Source organism: Acinonyx jubatus, chromosome A2, assembly GCF_027475565.1.
Source record: "Acinonyx jubatus isolate Ajub_Pintada_27869175 chromosome A2, VMU_Ajub_asm_v1.0, whole genome shotgun sequence".
Taxonomy (NCBI): Eukaryota; Metazoa; Chordata; class Mammalia; order Carnivora; family Felidae; genus Acinonyx; species Acinonyx jubatus.
The window spans coordinates 19224416-19246968 of NC_069383.1; the positions used below are offsets into that span (position 1 = coordinate 19224416).

At 43.2% G+C, this 22553-nt stretch overlaps 1 protein-coding gene across 6 annotated transcripts in view; it reads right to left on the reverse strand.

The window, feature by feature from the left end:
- LRGUK (leucine rich repeats and guanylate kinase domain containing) overlaps positions 1 to 22221 on the reverse strand; it is a 108302-nt gene extending 86081 nt beyond the window's left edge. Inside the window, exons 1-5 of one of the 6 annotated variants that reach the window (XR_008296624.1) lie at positions 21555 to 22159; positions 14240 to 14347; positions 11639 to 11720; positions 8123 to 8223; positions 4466 to 4547 (exon numbers count right to left, since the gene is read on the reverse strand). Coding sequence is in view for 3 of the 6 variants with exons in the window: in XM_015073048.3 (XP_014928534.2) it covers positions 4466 to 4547; positions 8123 to 8223; positions 11639 to 11720; positions 14240 to 14347; positions 21555 to 21851 (670 nt within the window). In the remaining 3 variants the exon portion in view is untranslated. Of the gene's footprint in view, positions 1 to 4465; positions 4548 to 8122; positions 8224 to 11638; positions 11721 to 14239; positions 14348 to 21554 lie in introns of all 6 variants that reach the window. The other 5 variants (XR_008296626.1, XR_008296625.1, XM_015073048.3 and 2 more) reach the window with 5 other exon arrangements.
- Positions 22222 to 22553: the final 332 nt, after the last annotated feature.

Consider the following 22553-nt stretch of genomic DNA (forward strand, 5'->3'; position numbering starts at 1 on the left):
AATCTAATGAACACTTTTTTTTGAGAGTGAGTGATCAGGGGAGGGGCAGAGGGAGAGGAAGAGGAAGAGAGAATCTCCAGCAGGCTCCAAGCTCAGCTAGGAGCCCCGATGCAGGGCTTGATCTCACAAACTGTGAGATCGTGACCTGAGCTGAAATCAAGAGATGCTTAACTCACCGAGCCATCCAGGCGCCCCAAAAATCTAATGAACACTCTTGAAATCACCCCCACCCCCACCTCCAGCCCAAGAAGTAGAACATGAGCCATAATCTCCCTCTGCATGCCTCTCCTGTTGTACCCGCTGCCCCCCTCTTGGAGACCACCACTGTGCAAACTATTTCCTCTTCCTTTTCCCCTTTGGTTTTACACGAAAATTGTACTTAATTTTATTAAGATGCATCCCTATTGCTGCATGGAGATCTATTTCATTTTCAGTACTATATGATATGCTAGGATGAGTATAACATAATTTGTACTTTCTCTTATCAATGAGCATCTGGGCTGTTTCAATTTTTTGCTATTACAAGCAGTGTTGCTCTGAGCCTTCTTATTCAAGCCTCCAGATACACGCGTGCTCAACTGCCCACATGTAGGATTGAAAGCGCTAGGCCATGGGGAATTTGGATGTTCAACTTTATAAAAAGAGTACAAAATTGCTTTCCAAAGCAGAACTAATTTCATACCCAAAGGAAGAAAAAAAAAAAGATCCTTTTGACCTACATGTTCTCCAACACTTGATATTTTTAGATTTCTTAAATTTTATCAATTGAATGAATATGGTATCTCAGGTGGTCTTGGGATGCATTTCTCTGAACACAAATGAGGCTGACAACTAGTCATATGTTTATTAGCCTTATCTGATTCATTTTCTGTAAAGTTCTTTTTATACATCTTCTCCAATCTTCCGATCTGGAAACATGGAATATATTTCTCTTTAGTTAGGTCTTTAATGCTCTTCAATAAAGTTTTATTATATTCCCCCCCCCCACAGGTCTTAGTCATTGTTAATAAGACTCATTTTTATTGCTCTTGTAAATGGCGTCTCTCTTTTAAGCTGTGTTTTCTAATTGCTTGCGATGTAGAGAAATGCAATTTACTTCTGTCTATTGAAGTCACATCCAACTGCTTTGCTGAACTCTAAAAACTATTATTTCTAGTAGTTTATTACCAGTTAGTTTTGATATTCTCTATGGACAATCATATCATTTGCAAAAAAAATGACTTTAATCTTCTCCTTCCAATCTTTACACTTTCAGGGTTTTTCCTCTTGCTTTAGAGTGCTAACTAAAACCTCCAAAACAATGATGGATAGAAGTGGCGACGGTGGTGATCTTTGCCTTGCTCCCAATTTTAAAGAATGCTTAGAACCTGTCCCCAGTCAGGACAAAGTTTGCTTCAAATATTTTTGTAGACATTACCAAGTTGAGGAAACTCCCTGTTACTAGCTTACTAAGAGTTTTTTATTGCAAATTAGATTTTATTAAATTTTCTGTGTCTATTGGAGTTTCTATATCTACTGATCATATGGTTTATTTCTCTTAATCTGTTAATGTCGTTACTGACATTTATGGCCTCTCTAATATTAAACTATCCTTATATTCATGAGATAAACCAAACTTGGTCATGGTATATTAACTTTTCTCAAATACTGTCAGATTCAGTTGCCAGCATTTGTTTAGGATTTTTATATCTAGATCATGAGTGAAATGAGTCTGCCATTTTCCTTTCCCTTATTCTTCTTGGTCTGCTTTTGGATATCAAAGTAATCTCATTAGAATCAATTGTGAAAATGCCTTCTATCCTTAACCTGGAAAGAATGTGTTCATTATTGGAAGATCGGTTCTTAAAAATTTGGGTCTGGTGGATTTTTTTAATATGAGGGTTTTAATTTAGTTAATTTATAATGAACTGCATTTATAATTACAGGACTACACAGGGTTTCTATTTCCAAATCAGCATTTTGGTGATTTTTCTAGAAATTTTTCCACTACATCTAAGTATTCAAATGTACTGGCGTTAAAAAAGTTGTTTAACAATTCTTTTCTATTGTAAGGCTTTTCATTCTTTTCAAAACTCTAATCACATACACAGTATGACACATTTGAACAGAACAAAAGAGGCATATTTGGTACTGTTTAAAAAGCTAGCTTGTCTTTTCAAAATGGTAAGCTAAAAAGTTTATTTCATTAATAGTTTACGAAGAGTAGCGTGTTTTGATTACTTGCATTTGCATTTTAAAAAACACAGGTGAGGGGTGCCTGGGTGGCTCAGTCAGTCAAATGTCTGACTCTTGATTTCAGCTCAGGTCACGATCTCATGGTTCAGTTTGTGGGATTGAGCCCCGCATCGGGCTCCGTGCTGATAGCACAGAGCCAGCTTGGGATTCGCTCTCTCCCTCCCTCTCTGCTGCTCGCTCTCAAAATAAATACATAAACTTAAAAAACCCACAGGTGAGAAATAACACCATGTGACATTTTAATTATGTGTCCATGTTCTGAATTTCAATTGGTTCTAATGTAATAATTACAGCTTTTTATACTTTGGAGATAAGCCTGAATTGCTACATCTAAAGTCAAGTTTAAAGAACAAAAACAAAAAACAAACTCTAATTCCTTTCTTCACACTTGATATCAGTTTTAGGTTAGTCATAATAGTTTAATAGTTTAGTTTTTTACAAGGAAAGATAAATGTATATAGAACTTAAGACTTTCATGATAGAAATGTTTCAAACTGCACCCTCTATTTTGAGAGCCCAGACTGTCAACTGACAGAGCTCATTCAGGGTACCCTGAAGATTAGACAGAACTCTGGAAGCTCACTCCCTTCTGGCTGGGATGAGTTTGGGGGAAGCCGGCTTCTAGACCAGTCCTTCCCAACGTTAATGTGCACTCACATCACCTGGGGTCTTGTTAAAAATGCAGAGTCTCATTTCCGGGGTCTGGGGCAGAGTCCCAGAGCCTGCATTTCTAAGAAGTTCCAGGCAATGCTGATTTTGAGGCCACCAGTCTTCCTGGAGCAGTGTTCTTCGAGGTGGCCTGAGTGGATTTCTGAGCCAGGCGGCTTCTGGACTGTCTGCCTCTACCTCCCTGCAAATTCAGTATGTACGACTGTCATACGTCAAGTGGAAGTTCTACGGCCAGGTGCTGCTCGTGTGTACTACTTGTAGTTTGCCATCAAAACATTTCATTTTGATCATTTTCTCATTAGGCTACATTCAAGAGAACTTGCCCTCTTCAAGAGCACCATCTAAATGCCCACTAACAGTTCATTCTCACACCCCAGTTCTAAAGAGCGTGGCGCTACGTTTTAAGTGTCCCATCATACGTGAAAAAGGGTTTTGTTTTTGTTTCCAACAAAATACGTCTTCAAGAAAACACATCTTCTGTTCTCCCCACGTCTCGGTCTCATTACAAGTGTAGTGTTCTAACTGCTGCCCTGTCCCTGGAATGAGGCACCCAAGGGCAATCAATCCATTCCCCGCTCGACCCTGAAAAATCCTCAGGTGGCTAGAAAGATACTGAGAAAGAGAAGGCGCTGCTCCCTTCTCAGAAAACATCAGTCTCTGGTGTAAAGAGGCTGAAGCTCATTAAACTCACAGATCCCCAATTAACCCCTTAGGCTCTTGAGGCTGGAGTGGGCCTGCTTTAAGGTATTTGCTCTGTTTGCACGGGAGCCTGACTCATGCAAAAGAGACGTTCCTGAGGCTGTTTGCTCATCAAAAGTTGTTGGTTTTGCTTTTTTTAAAAAAAAAAATGAAAGTATATTTTAAATGCACTAGAGAAGCTTGCTATTCAAAGGGAGCTTACTATAAATGCTTTCGTAAAATAAAAAATCACTTATATTCCTTTTGGTCATGGCTGGATTTTCAGATATTGAATTTAAATAAATGAGGGCCCAAGTTTAAGTAAATTTGAAGAGTTAGTTAAAACAGAACTTCTTGGAGCGCCTGGGTGGCTCCGTCAGTTGAACATCTGACTTTGGCTCAGGTCATGACCTCATGATTCATGGGTTCGAGCCCCACATTGGGCTCTGTGCTGACTGCTCAGAGCCTGGAGCCTGCTTCAGATTCTGTGTCCCCCTTGCTCTCTGCCCCTCCCCTGCTCGCGTGCACGCGAGTGCACGCACGCTCACGCTCTCTCTCTCTCAAGAATAGACAAACATTAAAAAAGCAAAAAAACCCCAGAACTTCTTATCTGGTTCTACAAATAAAAACAAACCTATGTTTATCAGAAGAATAACTGTCTTACTTAGCTTTTTGGGTGTAAGATGCTCTTGACAAGCCTGGCTTACGATCTTACTCCTTGGTAAATACACTATCTTTCTTCCTTTTGCGAATATCACTTCTTAACCACTCAGGTGCGTCAGCCATCTCTAGCAAATTCTGCCACCACTTCACGTCATCCAAGTATACGCTTATTAATGGGCCTATGACGCCCGAATTTCCCCTTTGTACATTCAAAGGATACTGTCCAAAATGAGTTTAGTGAGAGCCTGGTAAGCCGACAAATCACGCATTTCAGAAATTTGGTTGCAGGAAAAATCCACCTTCTGATGAGAAAAAGAGAACGGGATGTCAAAGTTTTTTTTTTTCGTCCACTTAACCACAACAATTCATCGCACAAGAAAAATACCCTTCTGGGTGCGGGGTTAGAGTTTAGAGCTGAAAATACGCCACGGCTAACACAGCTATTTCCTTACCAGATCCTCGTCTGCTCACTCTGAGGGGTGCTGGGGAGGAGCCCCTTCCCTGTGGCCGGTGCAGACACCGCGACAACCCAGACGTTTTCGATTCCTGACGTTCCTCTCTCCCTTTCCAGCAGTTACTTCAAACTTTCTTAATCTCCCTTGAAGACTCCCCTCGATTTCACTCTTACCACCTCGTCTTTCATTTTGTCTACTGCCCAGGAAGCTGAGCTCACTGAGCTCACATTCTTATCTTCCCTGTGCCTTTTCTACTCCACGCAAGTGCCAGAAAAATCTTTCCCATTCATCCCTCAGGGCTACATCTCATCCACTTAACACCCTTTCTCAAAATTGACTATTTTAGGAAAGCATTTTCGGCAACATCAGTCGTTCCTATTCAAAAACCAGGAGACTGAAAAAAACGTGCAAGGACTTTGTTTAACTTCTCACCCACTAGCAAAAGATGAACAAAAATGATTAAGAAATAAAACTTTTCAAAACACTGATCCCACCCCCAAACAAGTACTAAGATTATTTTATCAATGTATTAAATACGAAATACTTTAAATATTAAAACTTTTCCATACTGAATACTAAAAAACATGTTGGAAATACAAGTGGCAGAAGAAAATGGATCAAGTCAATTACAGGCACTATGGCAACAGGACCACATAGTCAGTAAAACACAAATGTGCGGACCATGTGAAGAAATAGTAACGTGCAAACAAAATGCTGTTAGTATGAAAAAACAAACAAACAATGGGAACACCACGTTTTATGCATCCATACATTCCAACTAGGTAAAAGGCAGACCATGACCAAGGTAAGAAGTCAGTGTGGCATGATGGAATGAAGTTCCATATTCACTTTTGTCTTCTGTCTAGTTGTGATGGACTTGACATAAACATAATGATCTAGGCTTTCTTGTAATTAACGCTTTTTATTAACACCGTTCTTCTCGTGCCACAGCTGCGCCTGCTCATCTCTAACTCTACCCCTGTGGGGGTGATACGCCAATATTGTGCCCTCTATGCGGCTATGATGCCAGCCTGGCTGAGAGACCTTAAAGGGTCCTGAGATCGCAGACTCCCCCTGGGAGTTCCAATGGACCTGAAGTCTTGCCTAAAGTCCCATCCGTCAAATGAACCTTGTGTACCTGCTAAAAGCAAAAGCATTCTGGGAAATACCAAGAGCGTTTGAGAACAAGCCTCTGTTCTTCAGAGGTATGCCTTCTTGGCTGGTGGCACAAGGCTCACAGATATTAAGTGGAAAGGAAGTAGAGCTTTTCAAGGGGGTGGCCTGTTGAACACAGGCCTGACTTACTGGGAAAGCACAGGGAGGATTACATAAGATAATGTACTGAAAACACAGGAAGGCCGTGGTCATTGTCCCCAGGCTTACGCAGAGTTTGTGTGGGGCTGAAGCACCCCGCCAGGGCAGTCTGGCAATTTGCAGGCACTTCCCTAAAGTTACCAATAGATTAGCTCATTACTCTTGGGGAGCTCAGGACCTTAAAGATGGGGTATCTGAGATGCTTTTGTTCATTCGTGAAGCCTCCTTGGGGGAGGAGGAGGTAAGGATGTGAATGGAAGAACTTCCAAGGAAGTTTTTCTCAGGGATGGGGTCATGCTGTTGCCATGACTAAGTGGCCTGGGGCTTAGGACAAAGCAGAAGGGGGCAGCAAAGGAGGGAAAAGAAAACAGCCCTGCAAATACAATTCGCGATAACCTGGAGACCATGTGGCCCCACACCGAGTACAAACAGGTACCTCGTGTGGCTTATTTGGACAAAGCCACAGTGAGTGATTGGCAATCACTCTAATTTCGAAGGAGGAAAAAAAAACCCACTACTGATAAAAATGGAGTGAACAGAAGAAAAATTAAGAAAAGTGTCTCACTGGCAATACAGGTGATGTGAGGTTCTTGATCTCACACAAATTTTCATATTTGTGCAAGCTCCGGCAGAATACTTGGGATCTAAGGCAATTCGGTTTGTAAATAAAATAAAACAGATAATAAAAGGCAATAATTGATGCCCATTCCTTAAACTACTTAATGGAATATTTTAGTCTACTAGATTATTAATCCCAAACTTGTGGCAATGGTTCCCAAATTTGCTGGCACATTAGAGCCACCTGGGGTTGTTTTAAAAATTCCACGTCCGGGGGGCACCTGGGTGGCTCTATCAGTCAAGCATCCCACTCTCAATTTTGGCTCAGGCCTTGGGATAGAGCCCTGACTGGAGCCTCATGTTGAACTCAGAGCTGAGGGTGGAGCCTGCTTGGGGTTCTCTCTCTGCCCCTGCCCTGCTCATTTTCTCCTTCTCTCTCTCAAAAATAAACATTAAAAATAATAATGTTTATTTATTTTGAGAGAGAGAGAGAGAGACAGAGCATAAGTGGGGGAGGGGCAGAGAGAGAGGGAGACACAGAATCCAAAGCAGGCTCCAGGCTCCGAGCGGTCGGCACAGAGCCCGATGTGGGGCTCGAACCCATGAACCGTGAGATCATGAGCTGAGCCAAAGTTGGACGCTTCACTGACTGAGCCATGCAGGCCCCCAAATAAACTTTAAAAAAACAATAAAATAAAATTGGTGACAGTTAATAATTAAAAAAAACAAAAAAAAAATTCCAGGCCTGGGCCTTACCTCGGACCTCTTGAATCAGACTCTCTGGCACTGAGATCCAGCCATTAGTTTTGAGAAGTCCCCACGGGACTGCAATGTGCAGAAAAGTCTGGGAACCACCAGTCTATAACCTCTCTGCTGAAGTGTGGCTCATGGACCCCCAGCAGGGGCATCGCCTGAGGCGGTTGTTAAACACCCCAGTCTCAGGCCTGACTTGGGATGTCCTGGCTCAGAATCCCTAGTTTCACGAGAGCCCCAAGTGGTCTGTGTGCACATGAATGCACGAGACACGGCAGGCAACAGGCTGCTCACAGGGTTAAGTTCAGTGTCAGATGCAGGAGCAACCTCAGAGACAGATGCAGATCTGAAATCATTGCTCAAAAAAAAAAAGAAGAAGAAGAAAAGAGAAAAAGAAAACGAGGGGGGAAAAAAAAGGTTGGATCAATAAGGAGGCAAAATTTGAGCTCCCAAGGAAATTTTTGCAGATTTTCCAGGTATAAAATTTTATACTATGTTAAAAATACACAAATAATTGCCAGTATTTAAATGTGGGGGAGAGACCGAAGGAAGTCCGTTGCTTCAGCCTGAACACTATGCTTTAGCAAAGCTTCCTAAAGAGATTATCTGCAGACAGACCACCTTCCTTTTCCATAAATAAGTGATATACACATCCCCTTTTATTTCATTTCAGGCCTTTATACGATTTACTCCCATATCTTATGCTCTCAAAATTCCCTATTTTAGTGCTGTTTTGCTTGTGAATGTCCTTTGCAGACCGGTTAACGTATGTAATTAATGTATTGATAAAACTCTACCTTGAGATTTTTGGGTGGTTTGAAATTGAAGAACGTAGTCAGTTTGTTGTGAGAAGCATTAAGTTCTAGAAGGTAAGGCATACAACTCACACAGGACAAATCTGAGGGGAAAAACAAATACAGAACAAGATAAGCCGATAAAATAAAAATTAGACTAAGCCGTTAAAAACAGCATGTGTTACATCAGAACATTTTTTAATTACACCAGTTGCAGGCACTAAATTATTCCAAACAAGTGAAATGGAGAAAAATAGGAATGTGTGAAACACACCAAGGGTAGAAAGCTCTCCATGAGCTCCTAATTTGAACCTTCCTCCCCAGGGCCTCCCCACCACTCCCATCCCCCTTTTCAAGTGACCAGTGCACCTTCCATGTCCCAGCCCGCTCTCCCGTGCACTAACAGCCAAATGCTTCAAAAAGTACCAGCCTTGGAGCCAAGGACAAGAAACGAAAGCCTTAGATAATCCTCTCGATATTAGCCCCTAAGTAACTGAATTAAGTCTTTTCAGAAAGACCGAAAATGCCCCAGTTAGAGAACTTTCTTTGACATAAATTCAATTTTGTTGTAGTTGGACTGAATCCTAAACCTCATTAATTTGAAGTGATTTCAATTATTGCTATTATTTTACTTGGACTCTGGCTTGGTTTGGAAGCAGGTCAGAGTTTTCCATCTTATCCCAAGCAAAGACTCTAAACCTCGAATACCAAGTAAAGGGTTGGGCTCCAAGGCTGGTACACATAAAACACAAAAACAGTGACATGCTGTGCGGCCTTTCTCTGCCCCTTTAGGGCAGAGGCTCGCTTCTGGGCAGCAGGAGTTAGAAAAAGACACAGAAGACTCCTAGGAGGAGGATTTAGCAGGAACACCTGTTTCCACCTGAAAACAGTCATAATAACGGCATCCCCTGCTCTTTCTCTCTTTTCATTCTATGTCACAGGAGCAGCTATTAGGATCCCTCAGAGGAAGGCTCCTGGTGGGAGGATGGAGCCCCCACACCTGAAGCTGAGCCCACTGCTTCGCCCTGTCACCAGGTGGCAGACACACCCAGAGAAGGGGGCAAGGCCAGCAGCGAGGGCCCTGCCCAGGAGCAGGTGAAGCAGGCACCATGAGTGACAGCCACCCAGCCCGCCCCTTTCGCAAGATCCCCACCAAATTCGACTTCATTCCTCTGCTCTAAGTCACACCCTTTGTTAGCCTGTCTTTATGGAATTGTTCTCCGACAGGCAAATACACTGAGACTTTAACACTTTGGTGGCAATTGATGCTGTGAAGGAAGGCCGCCCGGAAAAGGACACCTGAGACACGGTCATTACTTCGCAAGTCTTGCCCATTTGTCCTTCTGAGCTCAGCTCCATGTCTAGCAGTCAGTAGTGGCCTCAACACTATTACCGTCCAGCAGCCCCCGAACCTCCCTGGAGCTGATCTTTCTGTGGGCAGGTAGGTGCCGCACGGAGGAGCTGTCTTAAGCAGAAGGAGCAGCTACCACGCAGATGGAGATAAGGAAATGGCGAGTACGTCTCACGCTTTATGCACCACCAAAGCCTTCAAATCACTCTGACAGGGAAAAAAAATGCATGGTCTACGTTGCTGGGCTTCTGACCCAGGCAGGCCCAATGATCCCCACTCGGTGCAGTGACCCCCGTGTCCACCAGATGGCAGGAGTTCCTTGCGTCTACGACGGTGGTTCTCAAAGTGTGGTCGCGGACGGGGAAACATCCGCTTCCCCCAGGGAACTAATTTAGAAATGCAAATCCTCAAGTCCCACCCCAGAGCTACAGATTCAGAAACTGAGGGTGGGGCACAGCCATCGGGTTTTAACAGGCCCCCCAGGTGACTCTGATGCAAGTTGAAATCTGGTCTACATCATAACGGTTCAGAAAGCTGCGCCTTACAGTTGGTTCCCAAACACTTGATGAGCTACAAAAATGGGCCGTAAAAGATTAAAGAAGACTGATGTGAGGAAAGCGCCATTCGCAACTGTGGCTGCCAGGGTATGAAGCCCCCATGGCTACACGGGGCAATTCCTTATCCAGGAAAGGAAACCAACCTTGGAGTGGTGGGGGGCGGGGCAGCTCCTGCCAGAACGAACGCCACGCTGAGAACTGTTTCCCAAGATTGGATACTTGGATTTGCTTTAAGATAACCCTGGGGAGGGACCCCTAGGGTGGCTCAGCCGACCCCTCCTGATCTCTGCTCAGGTCCTGCTCTTTGCTTCAGGGAAGGAGCCCTGGCCAGGCACTTCACTGACAGTGGGGAGCCTGCTTGAGATTCTCTCTCTCCTCTCTCTCTGCCCCTCCCCTGTTGGTGCACGTACGCGGAGGCTCGCGCGTGCTCTCTCTCTCTCTCTCTCTCAAAATAAATAAATAAATAAACAAACATTTAAAAAATAAATAAAACATTAAAAAAAAAAAACTAAAATAGCCCCGGGGAAGGTGGAGAGAGAGGTATAGGTGAAACCAGACGGGCCATGAGCCAGTAAGTGTGCAATCTTGAATGTTCATTACAATAGTCTCCGATTGCACTTTTGTAATTTTCCATTAAAAAAAAAAGATTTAAAACAACTAGAAAAAAAGTAATAAGTCTTTCAAAACAGTAGCATTTGAGGAATAAACAATGCTGGAATACTTCTTAGCCACTGAAAAGCAAGGCTGAATTTTAATTATTGCTGTCATAGGAGGGGAAGAAATCAGACACGAGCCAGGGAAAACCGCATCAGCAACATTTAACTGTCACAATAAAGGCCAAAGAAGCGAGTGGAAAGACGATCAGTGAAGAAAACAGGTTCGAAGTAACAACTGCTGACTTCCATCAAAGTGTAAGCAACAGACACTGGCCACTTCGGCTTCAAATAAGACCAGAGAATTAGAAATAAGAATCAAGTTCCGAAGAAGATGTGACTAATTTCATTAAATGTGAGCAAGAGGTCACAACAAATCCGTGACAGGGAACTACAAATGGTGGGAGCTGAAAGAGTCAACCACATGTATAGAGACAGCAGAAAAAGAGGAAAAAATAAATGTGTGAATCCCTGGTGCTCAAATAAGAACAGAGGTAACTGGCCAGAATTACAACGTAGAAAGGCAAAATAAAGAAAAGAATCCATTAAAGGGGGAAAAAAAAGGGGGGGGGGGACGGTGGGGACCGATTCATCTGCATTGAATAAACTAATAGTGGGAAAGACAAGGGAATCATCAAATATTCAGGAAGCATTTAAGAAGTAATGAGCCATCTCTTTCAAGGAAAAAACAAAGCAAACATTCAGTGGGCTACTCTTCAACATCACTGAGTGCATTTCAACGGTAGCATAACGTAATGTTTGCTGACCGGTGCCTCTTTCTTTACTCATCAGTCATGGTGACTTTTTTTTATATGCCAAGTAGAGCACCAATATGCAAATGGCTCCACAATAGCATTTACATCAAGTTTGGTGGAATTAAACCATATCAGGTACCGCAAAGCTTACATTTGGAAATAACTGAATGATCCATCAATCTACTAGAATGAAAATTACATACCTTCAATTTTATTTAGCGAAAGATCCAACTTTTGTAGGTGAACATATTCACAGAGAATGCTAATGTCAATTAAACCACAACCCTGAGAAAAGAAAAGGAAAAACGCTCTAATGTTGCTTTAACAGGTTAGTCTTCAGCCTTCTCATGACACGTAGAAATAATAGATGACAGAAAGAAATCCAGAATTTCTTTCAAAAGTGTAGTAATTAAATGAAAGAACTAAATCTGAAGCCGACTACTAACAGGATCTCAAAGCAGACTACAGACTCCTTTTAAAAATGCATTTCTCTGAAGCAGAACGTAGCTTGGAAAATTAGTGGTATTAGCAAGAACAAATACAACATGAAAAGGCAAATTAAAGCAGTGTCACATAGACCTTTAGAGCAGAGTTTTATTATTAAAAAACAGAAACCAAACCAAACCAAAAAAACACATCACATAATAGCAGTAAGGCCAAAGCCTTTCTCTTGTAGAAGGCAGATGCCTGGAATTTAAATGAAATGCTAAAGAGATCTCCTGAGTAATCAGGAGATCATTAATGACATTATCACCTACACTTAGACAGCGTCCTCCTATTCAAAGCTCCTCCTTCACAGTGATCTCCTCTGTTCAAATAAAACTGAGATCCATAGGGCAGACTATTCCCAATTTGGAGATGAGGAATATGATGGACAGAGAGGGATGGAAATAATCTAAAATCACACAGCAAGTTAGCATCAAAGTAGCTGATCCAAGTCTCCTGAATCCTTCTCCAGGATTCTTTCCACAAAATCTTGCTTCTAGAGAACTTCAAGATGGAGTGGAGGGGAATGTGGTCCCTTGGAACAGACTCTTATTACTGGTTTATGTTGCAGTGTCAGAATCAGAAAAAGCCAGCCAGTGAAGTATCCTGATAAGCAAGTTCTCTAATAGAATGATAAAAATGTTCAATGAAGGTGTAATAAATATGTACTGAAGGGGCGCCTAGGTGGCTTAGTCAGTTGAGCGTCCGACTTTGGCCCAGGTCATGGTCTCAAGATTCGTGGGTTCGAGCCCCGCATCAGGCTCTGTGCTGACAGCTCAGAGCCTGGAGCCTGCTTTGGATTCTGTGTCTCCCTCTTTCTCTGCCTCTCCCCTACTTGTTCTCTCTCTCTCCCATGCTCTGTCTCTGAAAAATCAATAAAAACATTTAAAAAAATTTTTTTTAAAAATATGTACTGAAAACCTACCACGTACAAGGCATTGTGCACAATGAGAAATACAGTGCAATGGTGGAGTAGACCTATACGGTGCCCCTAAGAAACTCAGGACTTTGGGAGGAAGGCCTATGTACATAAGTAATAAGAAAAATTAAAAAATAACATGTAACTTAAGATATAAGGGGGGGGGGGGAATCACCAAACCAGGAAACCCTAAAAAAGTGTATTCAGTGAGACAGGTTATGAAGGCAAAGTAATTCAACATGTAATATCTCAAATGTAAGGAGGTCAGCGGCAAAGTAAGTGTCAGTCCATCTTGCTGAAATAAATTTCAAAGGATTGCTTTTTTTTTTTTTTTTGGTAGATCAATTTAAGTCATAGCACTACATACATAAGTAGAACACTGATTGAAATGGACTTGTATGGGGATATATTGGATGCTGGAATGATCTACCACCCCGATGCCTAACATAGGGCAATGCACATAGGATGTTCCCTGTAAGTTATTGCTTAACTGTCTGACTCATCCACAAAATGTTATAAAGTGAAAAGAGTAAAAGATTACAGCCTTAATAGGCTGTCCTCGAAGGATAGGCAATAGAATCGGCACGGAAGAAACGAGCTTAACATTTCTTGGATAGTTTACTAGTTCAAATCCAAGACAGAACAAGATTGCGACCGTATATGCTTTGTTTGCTGTGAATTATACTTAGCCAAATTATGGTACAATAGCAAAATTTCAGTGTGCTTTTTTTCACCTATATATCTGCATTTATTGTGTGGATCTCCAAGGAATATTTAATACTTTACAATATAAGGAAGCAAAAAGAGTTAAATTATTTCTCTAGGACTATAAAGAAACAAAAGGAAGAGTCTGTACTTCGCTCTTACAGCTTCTCTTATGATAAAAGTGCCAAGATTATGTGTTAGTATTGATATCTTGAAAATTGATGAATAACAGTATGTCTGGAAAGTGAGTTATAGCTCAAAGCTACTTGTTTCTTGATATGCTTGGGAGTGGGAGCGGAAAGTCAATACCAAAATACTTTGTTCCCTTGGATTTAGATATTAATTTTAGTCCTGGCACTGATCAGAGAGAAAATTCTTAAAGAATTTTTGATTGGTTTCACAGAGTTAAATTCAACTTCTGGAAAGAAAGCATTGATTACTATAATATAGACTACTTAAGATAAAAGCAAGAGTCTAAAGGGAATGGAAACAAAGGAATTCAGGGCCTGATTACTGGATTGCCCAGGGCTCTTTGATGCCTAACATTACAGAAATAACTCTTCTTGTCAGTCTCCATCAAATGCAAGACTCTGAGATCTAGGGCCACCCCAAAAGCTATGAGTATCAGGAAAAATAGATATGGTCCAACCAGTATCAAGACGTAGCCAACCCATGGTGATCTTGCCATACTCACTGATAAAGTTAGATTGAGGTAGACCTGCTCAGTGCCAGAACCTGAGCGTCCCAACTGGTGAAGGGCGTTGGCCACGACCTCCTCTCTCAGGACCCCATCAAATTCCTCCTGCAAAAAAACCCACAGACAAACAAACACCAGAGAGGACAAAGGACTTCCATTAGAAAAGAACAATCCACGTCCTTATAGACAGCACTTACCTTGTATATTACATACTCAGGAGCTGACCCCTCCAAAATTTACCAGCCCTGAAGAAAATTCTGTGTTGAGGACACATACATAGGACATATAATTAAATAAATATCTATCTAATCCGTGCTTTCATTGCCACTGCATTTTCAGGTGATCACTTGCTTTAGGTATTCACAGTGAATGAACACGATGGCAGTGGAAGCGTCACCATTAGTGGTGATAGCTACGTTGATTGCTTCTCTGTTCCAGGCGCTAAGAGCTCTCAGTAAGCAACTCATTGAATCCTCTTGACAACCCTGAGGTAGGTACTCTTAGTTCCATTTTACAGATGAAGAAACTAAGGCTTCCAGGGGTTAACTTGCCTGAAACCACATAGCTAGTATATGACAGAAACAGAGTACAAACTTGAATCTGTCTGACTCCAGGGCAATTTCAACCGCTGTACTAGACTGCTTGCCTACACCCAAAAGGATGGTTACATCCAAATTAAGGCAATTACTTTAAAAAAAAAATTTTTTTTTATGTTTATTTTTGAGAGAGAGAGAGAGAGGGAGCGTGAGCGCATGTGAGACACAGAATCCGAAGTAGGTTCCAGGCTCTGCAGAGCCTGACTCAGGGCTCAAACCCAGGAGCTGTGAGATTATGACCTGAGCCGAAGTTGGATGCTTAACCAAACTGAGCCACCCAGGTGCCCCAAGGCAATTACTCTTCTAAATCTGGTATTCTTGCTGGAAAAAATAGGTTCTTGATTTGCTTTCTATTAGCTAATTTTGCCAGATTCATACAATTTACAAGATTTATTCAAAGGGTAATAATCATTTCCATAAGGAGGTTGGCCCTTGGTCCATAGAAAGCCATGAACCAGTGGTGACTCCACATGCCCTCTCCGTCGCACCCCCCCCCAAAAGAAAACAAACAGAAGAGACAACAGATAGATCAGTACTGTGTTTGAACTGACTTCGACTCTACAATGACCAACACTTTAACACTAACACCAGCATGAGGACACAAAATCCAGTAATCCCATCAATCACACCAAGATAACTAACCATGACCAGCATGGGGACCATGATGGCAAAACACCCTTTCCAGCTCTGTACTCATTCAGGAATCAACAATGATGCTCAGGCCGCTGGTAACTGAGGTGCAACTACATAGGTGTATGCTACTAAAAAGAGTTTCTCCCCTGCCCCCAGCCCATTTCCACTAGCCCAGAGGAGCAAATATCGCTCATATGAAGATAGGGCACAGGCTTTGGGGCTGGGCAGGCTTGGCTTGAACCCCAGATCTGCCATTTTGAATTTACAACTTTGCCCATATTCTTCATCTATAAATAGGAAATTTTATTACCTTCTCTCAATGTTTTAGGGAAAATGAAAAAAAAAATAGTGCATATAAAGCTCTTAGTGCCTTGCTTAGAACTGTAGAAGTGTTCCCAATAAATGAGTTGTTTCTACTAATTGATGAAGTTAGAAATTCCACATCTTCATGTTTCATTCTTCCTTACCCATCAACCTGTTTACAAATGGAGGAAAGACACTCACTTTTCTTTTTTTTAATTTAAATTTTAGATAGTTAACATACTGTGCAATAGTGGTTTCAGGAGAATTCAGTGATTCATCACTTGCATATAACACCCAGTGCTCATCACAACAGACACTCACTTTTCTAAATAAAGTTCCAACTTCTTATATAAAGCCTGAGTAGGATTAGAGGTGGGGGTGTTACCTTCCCTCCAAAACTTTCCATCTAAACCTCTTATGTTTACCTGACCCACCCCTCTTTTTCCTGGATGTGAAAAGATATTACACCTCTGACTGATAGGAGGTAAATGTCTGTTTTTCAACACAGCCACTGATACGGAGACTGGCCACACCGTCAGCATGTTCCCAGATTCCCATAGCAAGCCTCCCCATGGCAACCCCCTCACACCTTCTTTGAGGTTCCTGCCATTTATCAGTATCACACCTTTCCCTTCTGATCTTGGGTCATTTTCAGACCTTTACAAGCCTTACCTTTATCTTGGATGGCTTCAGAATGCCTGAGGATGGCCATTCACCCCTACTACTCCCAAGCACATGCACGTACACATGTTTCTTTCTCAACTCCAGGCACTTTAAATGATCTCTACTCAAATTCCGCCACTCACTCCCATGGCCATGCCCCAGACTGGGCCTTGCCCAGTTAGTCATCATGCTAAACTGTTCCACCTTAGAAACCTCAGACCCTAGTATCCTACTCTGTGATCCTACAACTACCTGTCCTTCCACCTTTCCAACACCCACTCCCCCTGTTCTGTGAGGATGTCAAGATCTCCAGTTTGTTCCTCTTTCCCTTTCTCAGAGTCTATCTGTCCCCTCCTCCTCCCTTCTCTACTTGGTATGCCATGGGCAATTTCAGTGTCTTCCTACCCTCAAGTCTCTGACTGCTTGTCCCTTGACTGAAACTACCGCGTACACGCCCAAACCTGAATCAAGTTCACAATCAACTACTGCGCTGAGGCGGGACGGTGTCATGTTCATCATTCATTTGGGATAAAAATCTTTATAGCAGGCCAGGCCCATGCCAGCCAGGATGCTGGGCTCAGTGGACAGAATTATGAATAAGACATAGTGCCTATCCTTAAGGGATTTACAATTCAATCTGGGAGCCAGACAAGTACACAAGCAATTTCAATAGTTTGATAACTATTACAATACAAGTGAGCAGGGTGCTTTGACTATAAGCAGGCCATCCATTTTATGTCAGTTCTAGTGGGGGATTAGGAGGTTAGCAAAGGCTTGCTGGGGGAGAAAGCAATGAGGTTGAGACCCAAGTAACTGAGTTGTTCTGGCGAAGGGGAAGAAAGGGCAGGAAGAAGGACCAGGAAGGGTACTGCAGGCAAAAGGGGCAACGTGTACAAAATCCCAAAGGCAAAGTGTGCATGGCCTACTGGGGAAACGACGAGCAGCTCAAAACAGCTGAAGCATAAAGTGGGAAGGGGAATACAGTGCGTGGTAGCTGGTGGGCGCTCAAACATGGCTAAGTGAATTCATAAACCTCTCCTGCCCTTGAGCTGAGTGGGCTGGGAGAGGCCTCACAACCATGCATGCTGGTACCACTGCAGAGTCCACTTTTAGCTTGGCCTGGTGCCGTTCCAGTCCCCTGCTCTGTGTCAGCTGCCTTCTACCTCTGACCTTGGCTACCGAGTCTTCATCCACTCCTGCAGCCTTCAGATGCCTCCACTCCTTAGTCCTTGCTCTCAGCAGGTGCACTTCTCTTCCGCTTCCAACGCAAAGCAGAAGCAGTCAGGCATCAACCCCCTCAGCATTCTGCACCTGTTCCTGGGCAGTGTTCCGCCCTTCACTGGGGTCTCAGAGGCAGACTGCGTTCTTGTCCACACTCAGGGCCCCCGCCTCCTGTTTCCTCAGGGACCAGCCACTTACCTGGGCCCGGGCCCCGTCACCTCTCCAGCTGTACAGGTCTGTGAGTCTCTTCAATCCTACACACTGCTTTAGCTACAGTTTCCCTAAATAACCAAGCTAGAGCAGAATTGCTTTTTCGTCCTTGAGTGCCCCCTTGCTCACCCCCCTGTCACTCTTCAACTCCCTTCAGGTGGGCTTCTGCCTTCACCACATCGCAAAACCACATGAGCCAAGGTCTCCAACTGCCCTCAAATGGGCAAAGCCAATGAGCACTTGTTCGACGCCTTCCCACTTAACCTACTGGCAGCACAACTCATTTCCATGGTCTTGAGACTCTTTCTTGCCTTGGTTTCCCATCACACAGCTCTTCTCTTCTTCTTCTCCTTCTCCTTCTCTTACCATTTCTTTCCAGCTTCCTTCCCTGATTCCTCTTCATCTGCTGGCGACTTAAATACCTATACCCGCTGGGGGTCTTCCCTTGGCCCTCATCTCCTCTTTCTAGATGGCCTCACAGGCTGCAGTGCTGAGTATCTCAGGTCTCCTACCCTTAGGCCCCCTCCCCTGATTTCCAGACTCATGTGATTCATAAAAACAACCCATTCATGCACAGCTGCACCTGTCCCCGTTTCCTATTGTGGTCAGTGGCCTTAACACACCCCCAGACCATGCCATAGACCTAACAGTCATCCTAGACTCACAATATTTAATAAATGTTTTAAATGTCTTCATTTTAAGCTCCCCACTCCCACTGCTTTGATCCAGACTCTTGTTTCTCCTCCATAGACATTGCTAGAGCCTTCTCATTGACATCCCTGTCTCCAGTCCTACCATCAGGGCAGTTCTAATCAATCTAATCTAATCTAATCAGGGAGGCTCCTCTCTGCTCAGACACCCAAGTCTACAGTCTGTAAAACAGCATAAAACCCTCCACAATCTGACCCCCACCTCAGCTGCTCTCACCTGTAAATCATCAGTAGGAACAGCTGCCATCTCGCTGCCCACACAACCCCATCCACCAAGACAAGGGTCTGCTTCCCTCGAAGTCTCCCATGATCCCTGCCATCCAGCTGTCATCTGTACACAGCTCTGTGGATAACGCTTGAGATGCTGAAGAGCTGTGACTTACATTCTTATCTGACCTTGAGGGGAGGGACCACGAATATCCTCAATTATGTTCTCATCTTCTGTCTTTACTATTGCTATTATGCATTACCTCTATAATTTTTAGGAACCTACTCTTCATCAGACACTGTATCAAGAGTTTTAACAGACTTTCTTAATCAATTTGCTATTTATAACTGCCCCATGAGTAGGTATCATTTACCCACAGTTACTAGCAGAGTGCTTTCCATGCATCAGACACCTGTCGTGGGCCCAGATGCTTCTGCCCTATATAGTCAAAGTGTGCTTCCTACGTAGCAATCTTTCAGTGAATGTGTGTTCAAAGTCAGCTAAATTAACCAAATCACTTAATGAGCTATACTTAGCAGATAAAAAACATGTGCATTATGACTTGTATCAGTAACAGTAAAAATAATGTATTTTTAAGTATTTACACACATAGGTTCTTGTTTAATTCTCACATCTCCTGTGAGGTAGGTATTATTAGAATTCCCAGATTACAGATGAGACATAGAGGTGAAATAAATTGCTCAAAATCTCAAAACCCACCGAAGGCTGTACATAAATCTTTGACTGCAAAGGCAGTATTCTGAACAGCCTGTCTGTGCTACCTCCTTAAGTTCACCAGGGCTCCGGAGACTAATCACATTATAGGCACTCAAGAACCACTGGGACCATCACAGCATTATAAACCTTAACCAGGCTAGGAGATGGACATAAATCTCTGAACATGAAAGTCTAAATCTTTGCTTTTATAAGCTTTCAGTTTATTCGGCATATTAAAACTTATTCGATACCATAAAATGCTAAAACAGGATGTAAGAACACAAAATAAATATTAATACTTAGAATATGAGTGGAGGAAATAATAAACTTTTCCACCCACAGCCTACAAGCCAGGAATAACCAGTTCAAGTCAACCCCCACTATGGTTTGTCAATGGCATACTGAAGACAGATTAACACCGGCACTAATGAACCCCACAGCCCAAGAGCATGCGTTAATGAGAATAATAAAGTAAACCGGTGATCCACCTGCGAATTCCTTTGGGGGAAGCTGGTAGAAACCATGCAAACATCTCAAAGTTGTAAAAACACTGCTACAGTTTTGCAATAGACACGGTGAAGGGTAGCGAAGTACATCACCAAAGGATGAATAAAATAAGAAATAATTTTCTATTGCCCACTTTAAGAAAAACTAATTGTGTAACAAGCCCATATAGGTGGAGGTAGGAGAAGAGGAGAGTCTAAATGGGAGGTAAGGGCAGGAAAATGAGCCAAATGTTGAAAGTGGGCAAAAGGATGTTACAAAAGAAGGGAACTTAAGTAGGAAAAGAGTGCAGTTCATTAATGGCAGGACTGGAATAACACGGGACCGTGCAAATTACAGAGGCGTGAATAGGAAGCAAGAGGACAAATGGGAAAAGGAGTCTGTGAAAGAGAACAGGAATAACAAAGAAACACATGCTAAGAAAATGGGCAAAGATGAGAAGTGGTGAAGCCAGGATGTCACATAATGTCACAGGGGATACTGGAAACATTCTATTTCTCTGTATTCTATCTACTTTGGAAAAGAATTTGGAGCAGTTTAGACTATGAAGGAAGAGGAAAGGGGAGAGGAAAAACCTAAAAAAAAAAAAACTATTAAAATTAAGAAAAATACTGATTCTGAGTTTCCTGGCAGCCAAGACAAAGAGGAAAATCCAATCGTTTATTCAAAGCAAGCCAATCAATTTGTGTTTTTGAAGGAAAGCAAACAATGTATTAGAGACCAAGGGAAGGAAGTGATAAGAGGTAGGAAGGGACCAACTCCCCACTCCTCCCACCCCTGCAAAAAACCCCAAAACCTAAGCCAGGGGGTAAAAAAGGAACAGGATGATGATGAGTGTAGGAAAGAAGTAGAATTGGGTAATGTTTAGAAAAGGTATTGTAGAAAAGAGAGAATTTATATTAAGGTGAAGGCAATTAATGTGAACATCAGGCAATACAGATGGGAATTTAAGAAACATTCCCCACCTGTGAAAATACTACCACAGTGAGCCAGCTGCTCGAACATTCTAAGGGTCTTTCTCTGGTGGGTGGATGGGTGGGTGTGTGGGTGTGCGTGTCTTGCATAATGCATTATATACCCCTGGCAGAAGCAATACATTAAACTTCTAAGTCACTTAATGTTTGAGTTCGCGCTTATCAGATTACATCACGAGAGTAATTTTTTGTTTCCCCGAGGAAGGAGGGTGAAGGGACTGCAAGCTGGAGAGTGTTAGAGCACTTCACAAAAATCACAGAAAAGGGTGTAGGGGATGCCAAAGACGAACTCTGCCTCTTCACCATACTGTCGAAGCACAACTTTTAAAAGCTAAATGTAGAACTCCGATACAAATAGGTGGAAACTTTTCCATGAGGACGCTGTGTAACTTGACTCTTAAGAAACCAAAGGTGCTGCTGAGAAATAAAGGAGACGCGGGGAAATAGTCCAGGCCAAGGGTGAGGAGGGAAGAAAGGGGCGGGAGCCTAGGCGCGGGACATTGCCACCTGAGTAGCAGCGCCGGACGCCTGGAGAAAGGAGCGAGCGGGGGAGGGGACGGGGGGAAGGCACACCTCCAAATTCAGCATCTCGGACTCTGAGGACTCCTCGGATTCCACTTCGCCCTCGCCCTCGTCCCCGCAGTCCTGTCCGTCCGCGTCCGACTCCACAGAGCGGTGAACGAGCTGCGGGAGCAGGTAGGAGGAGGCTCTGTGGAAAGTACCTTTCCGTCTCTGCCCCATGGGGGAAGAAGACCAGCAAGACTGACGCTCTTTTTCTGAGCGCGACAGTATCGACTGGGCTCCACGTCGTGAACTACCCTGGAGAGAGGAAGGCATCGGCCTCTGGGGATCGCTCCCGGCGGTCGCCATCTTGTTTACCGGGTTGCCTAGGAGATTGCCGCCTGGGGAGGAGGAGCCGCAAGGGATTCTGGGCTGTAATCTCCGCTCCTCCGCGCGTCCTCGCTTAAGGTCTGCGCCGTCCCTGGAGCTTGACTTTTTCTTTGGTTTTTGTTTAGTTCGTTCGGTCGCTGGCTTTGTTTCTTTTTGCTTGTCTTTCTCATTTTCACCTTTTTTCTCCGCACCCCTTTGGTCTCCAGTTGTTTTCTCCTGGCCTGGTGGCCCCTCTTAGGGAATTTTCATCCCCCCCCTAAGATCACCTGTGAACCTCCTTCCCGCACCTGCCTCATTCACAAAGGCTCTTTCCGCGGAGTGGTGCTTTGAAAGTGTTAGTCTGATCCTCTCTGTTGGAAAGCTAATTAACACTGAAATTTTACTCTATGCGGACCGCGGTGTTAGGAGACGAGGTCGTGCATAAATGAAATACAAGACATGGTTCCTGTCCTTCTTACTTAATTGCGGGTAATAAAGAGAAACTACCAGAAGAGGACTGAGGGCTGATTTGCAATTAATTTACATTACCCGCCCCCCTTCCCCCAAATGATAAGCCATGTCCTTGGGGAGAAACACGGGTTATGGTCTAACAATCCAAAGAAGAAAAAAAACGATTGTCAAATTGACACTGTATCTGAAAGCCTCTGAAAAGCTATTAGCATCCCATAAATAATTGTATTA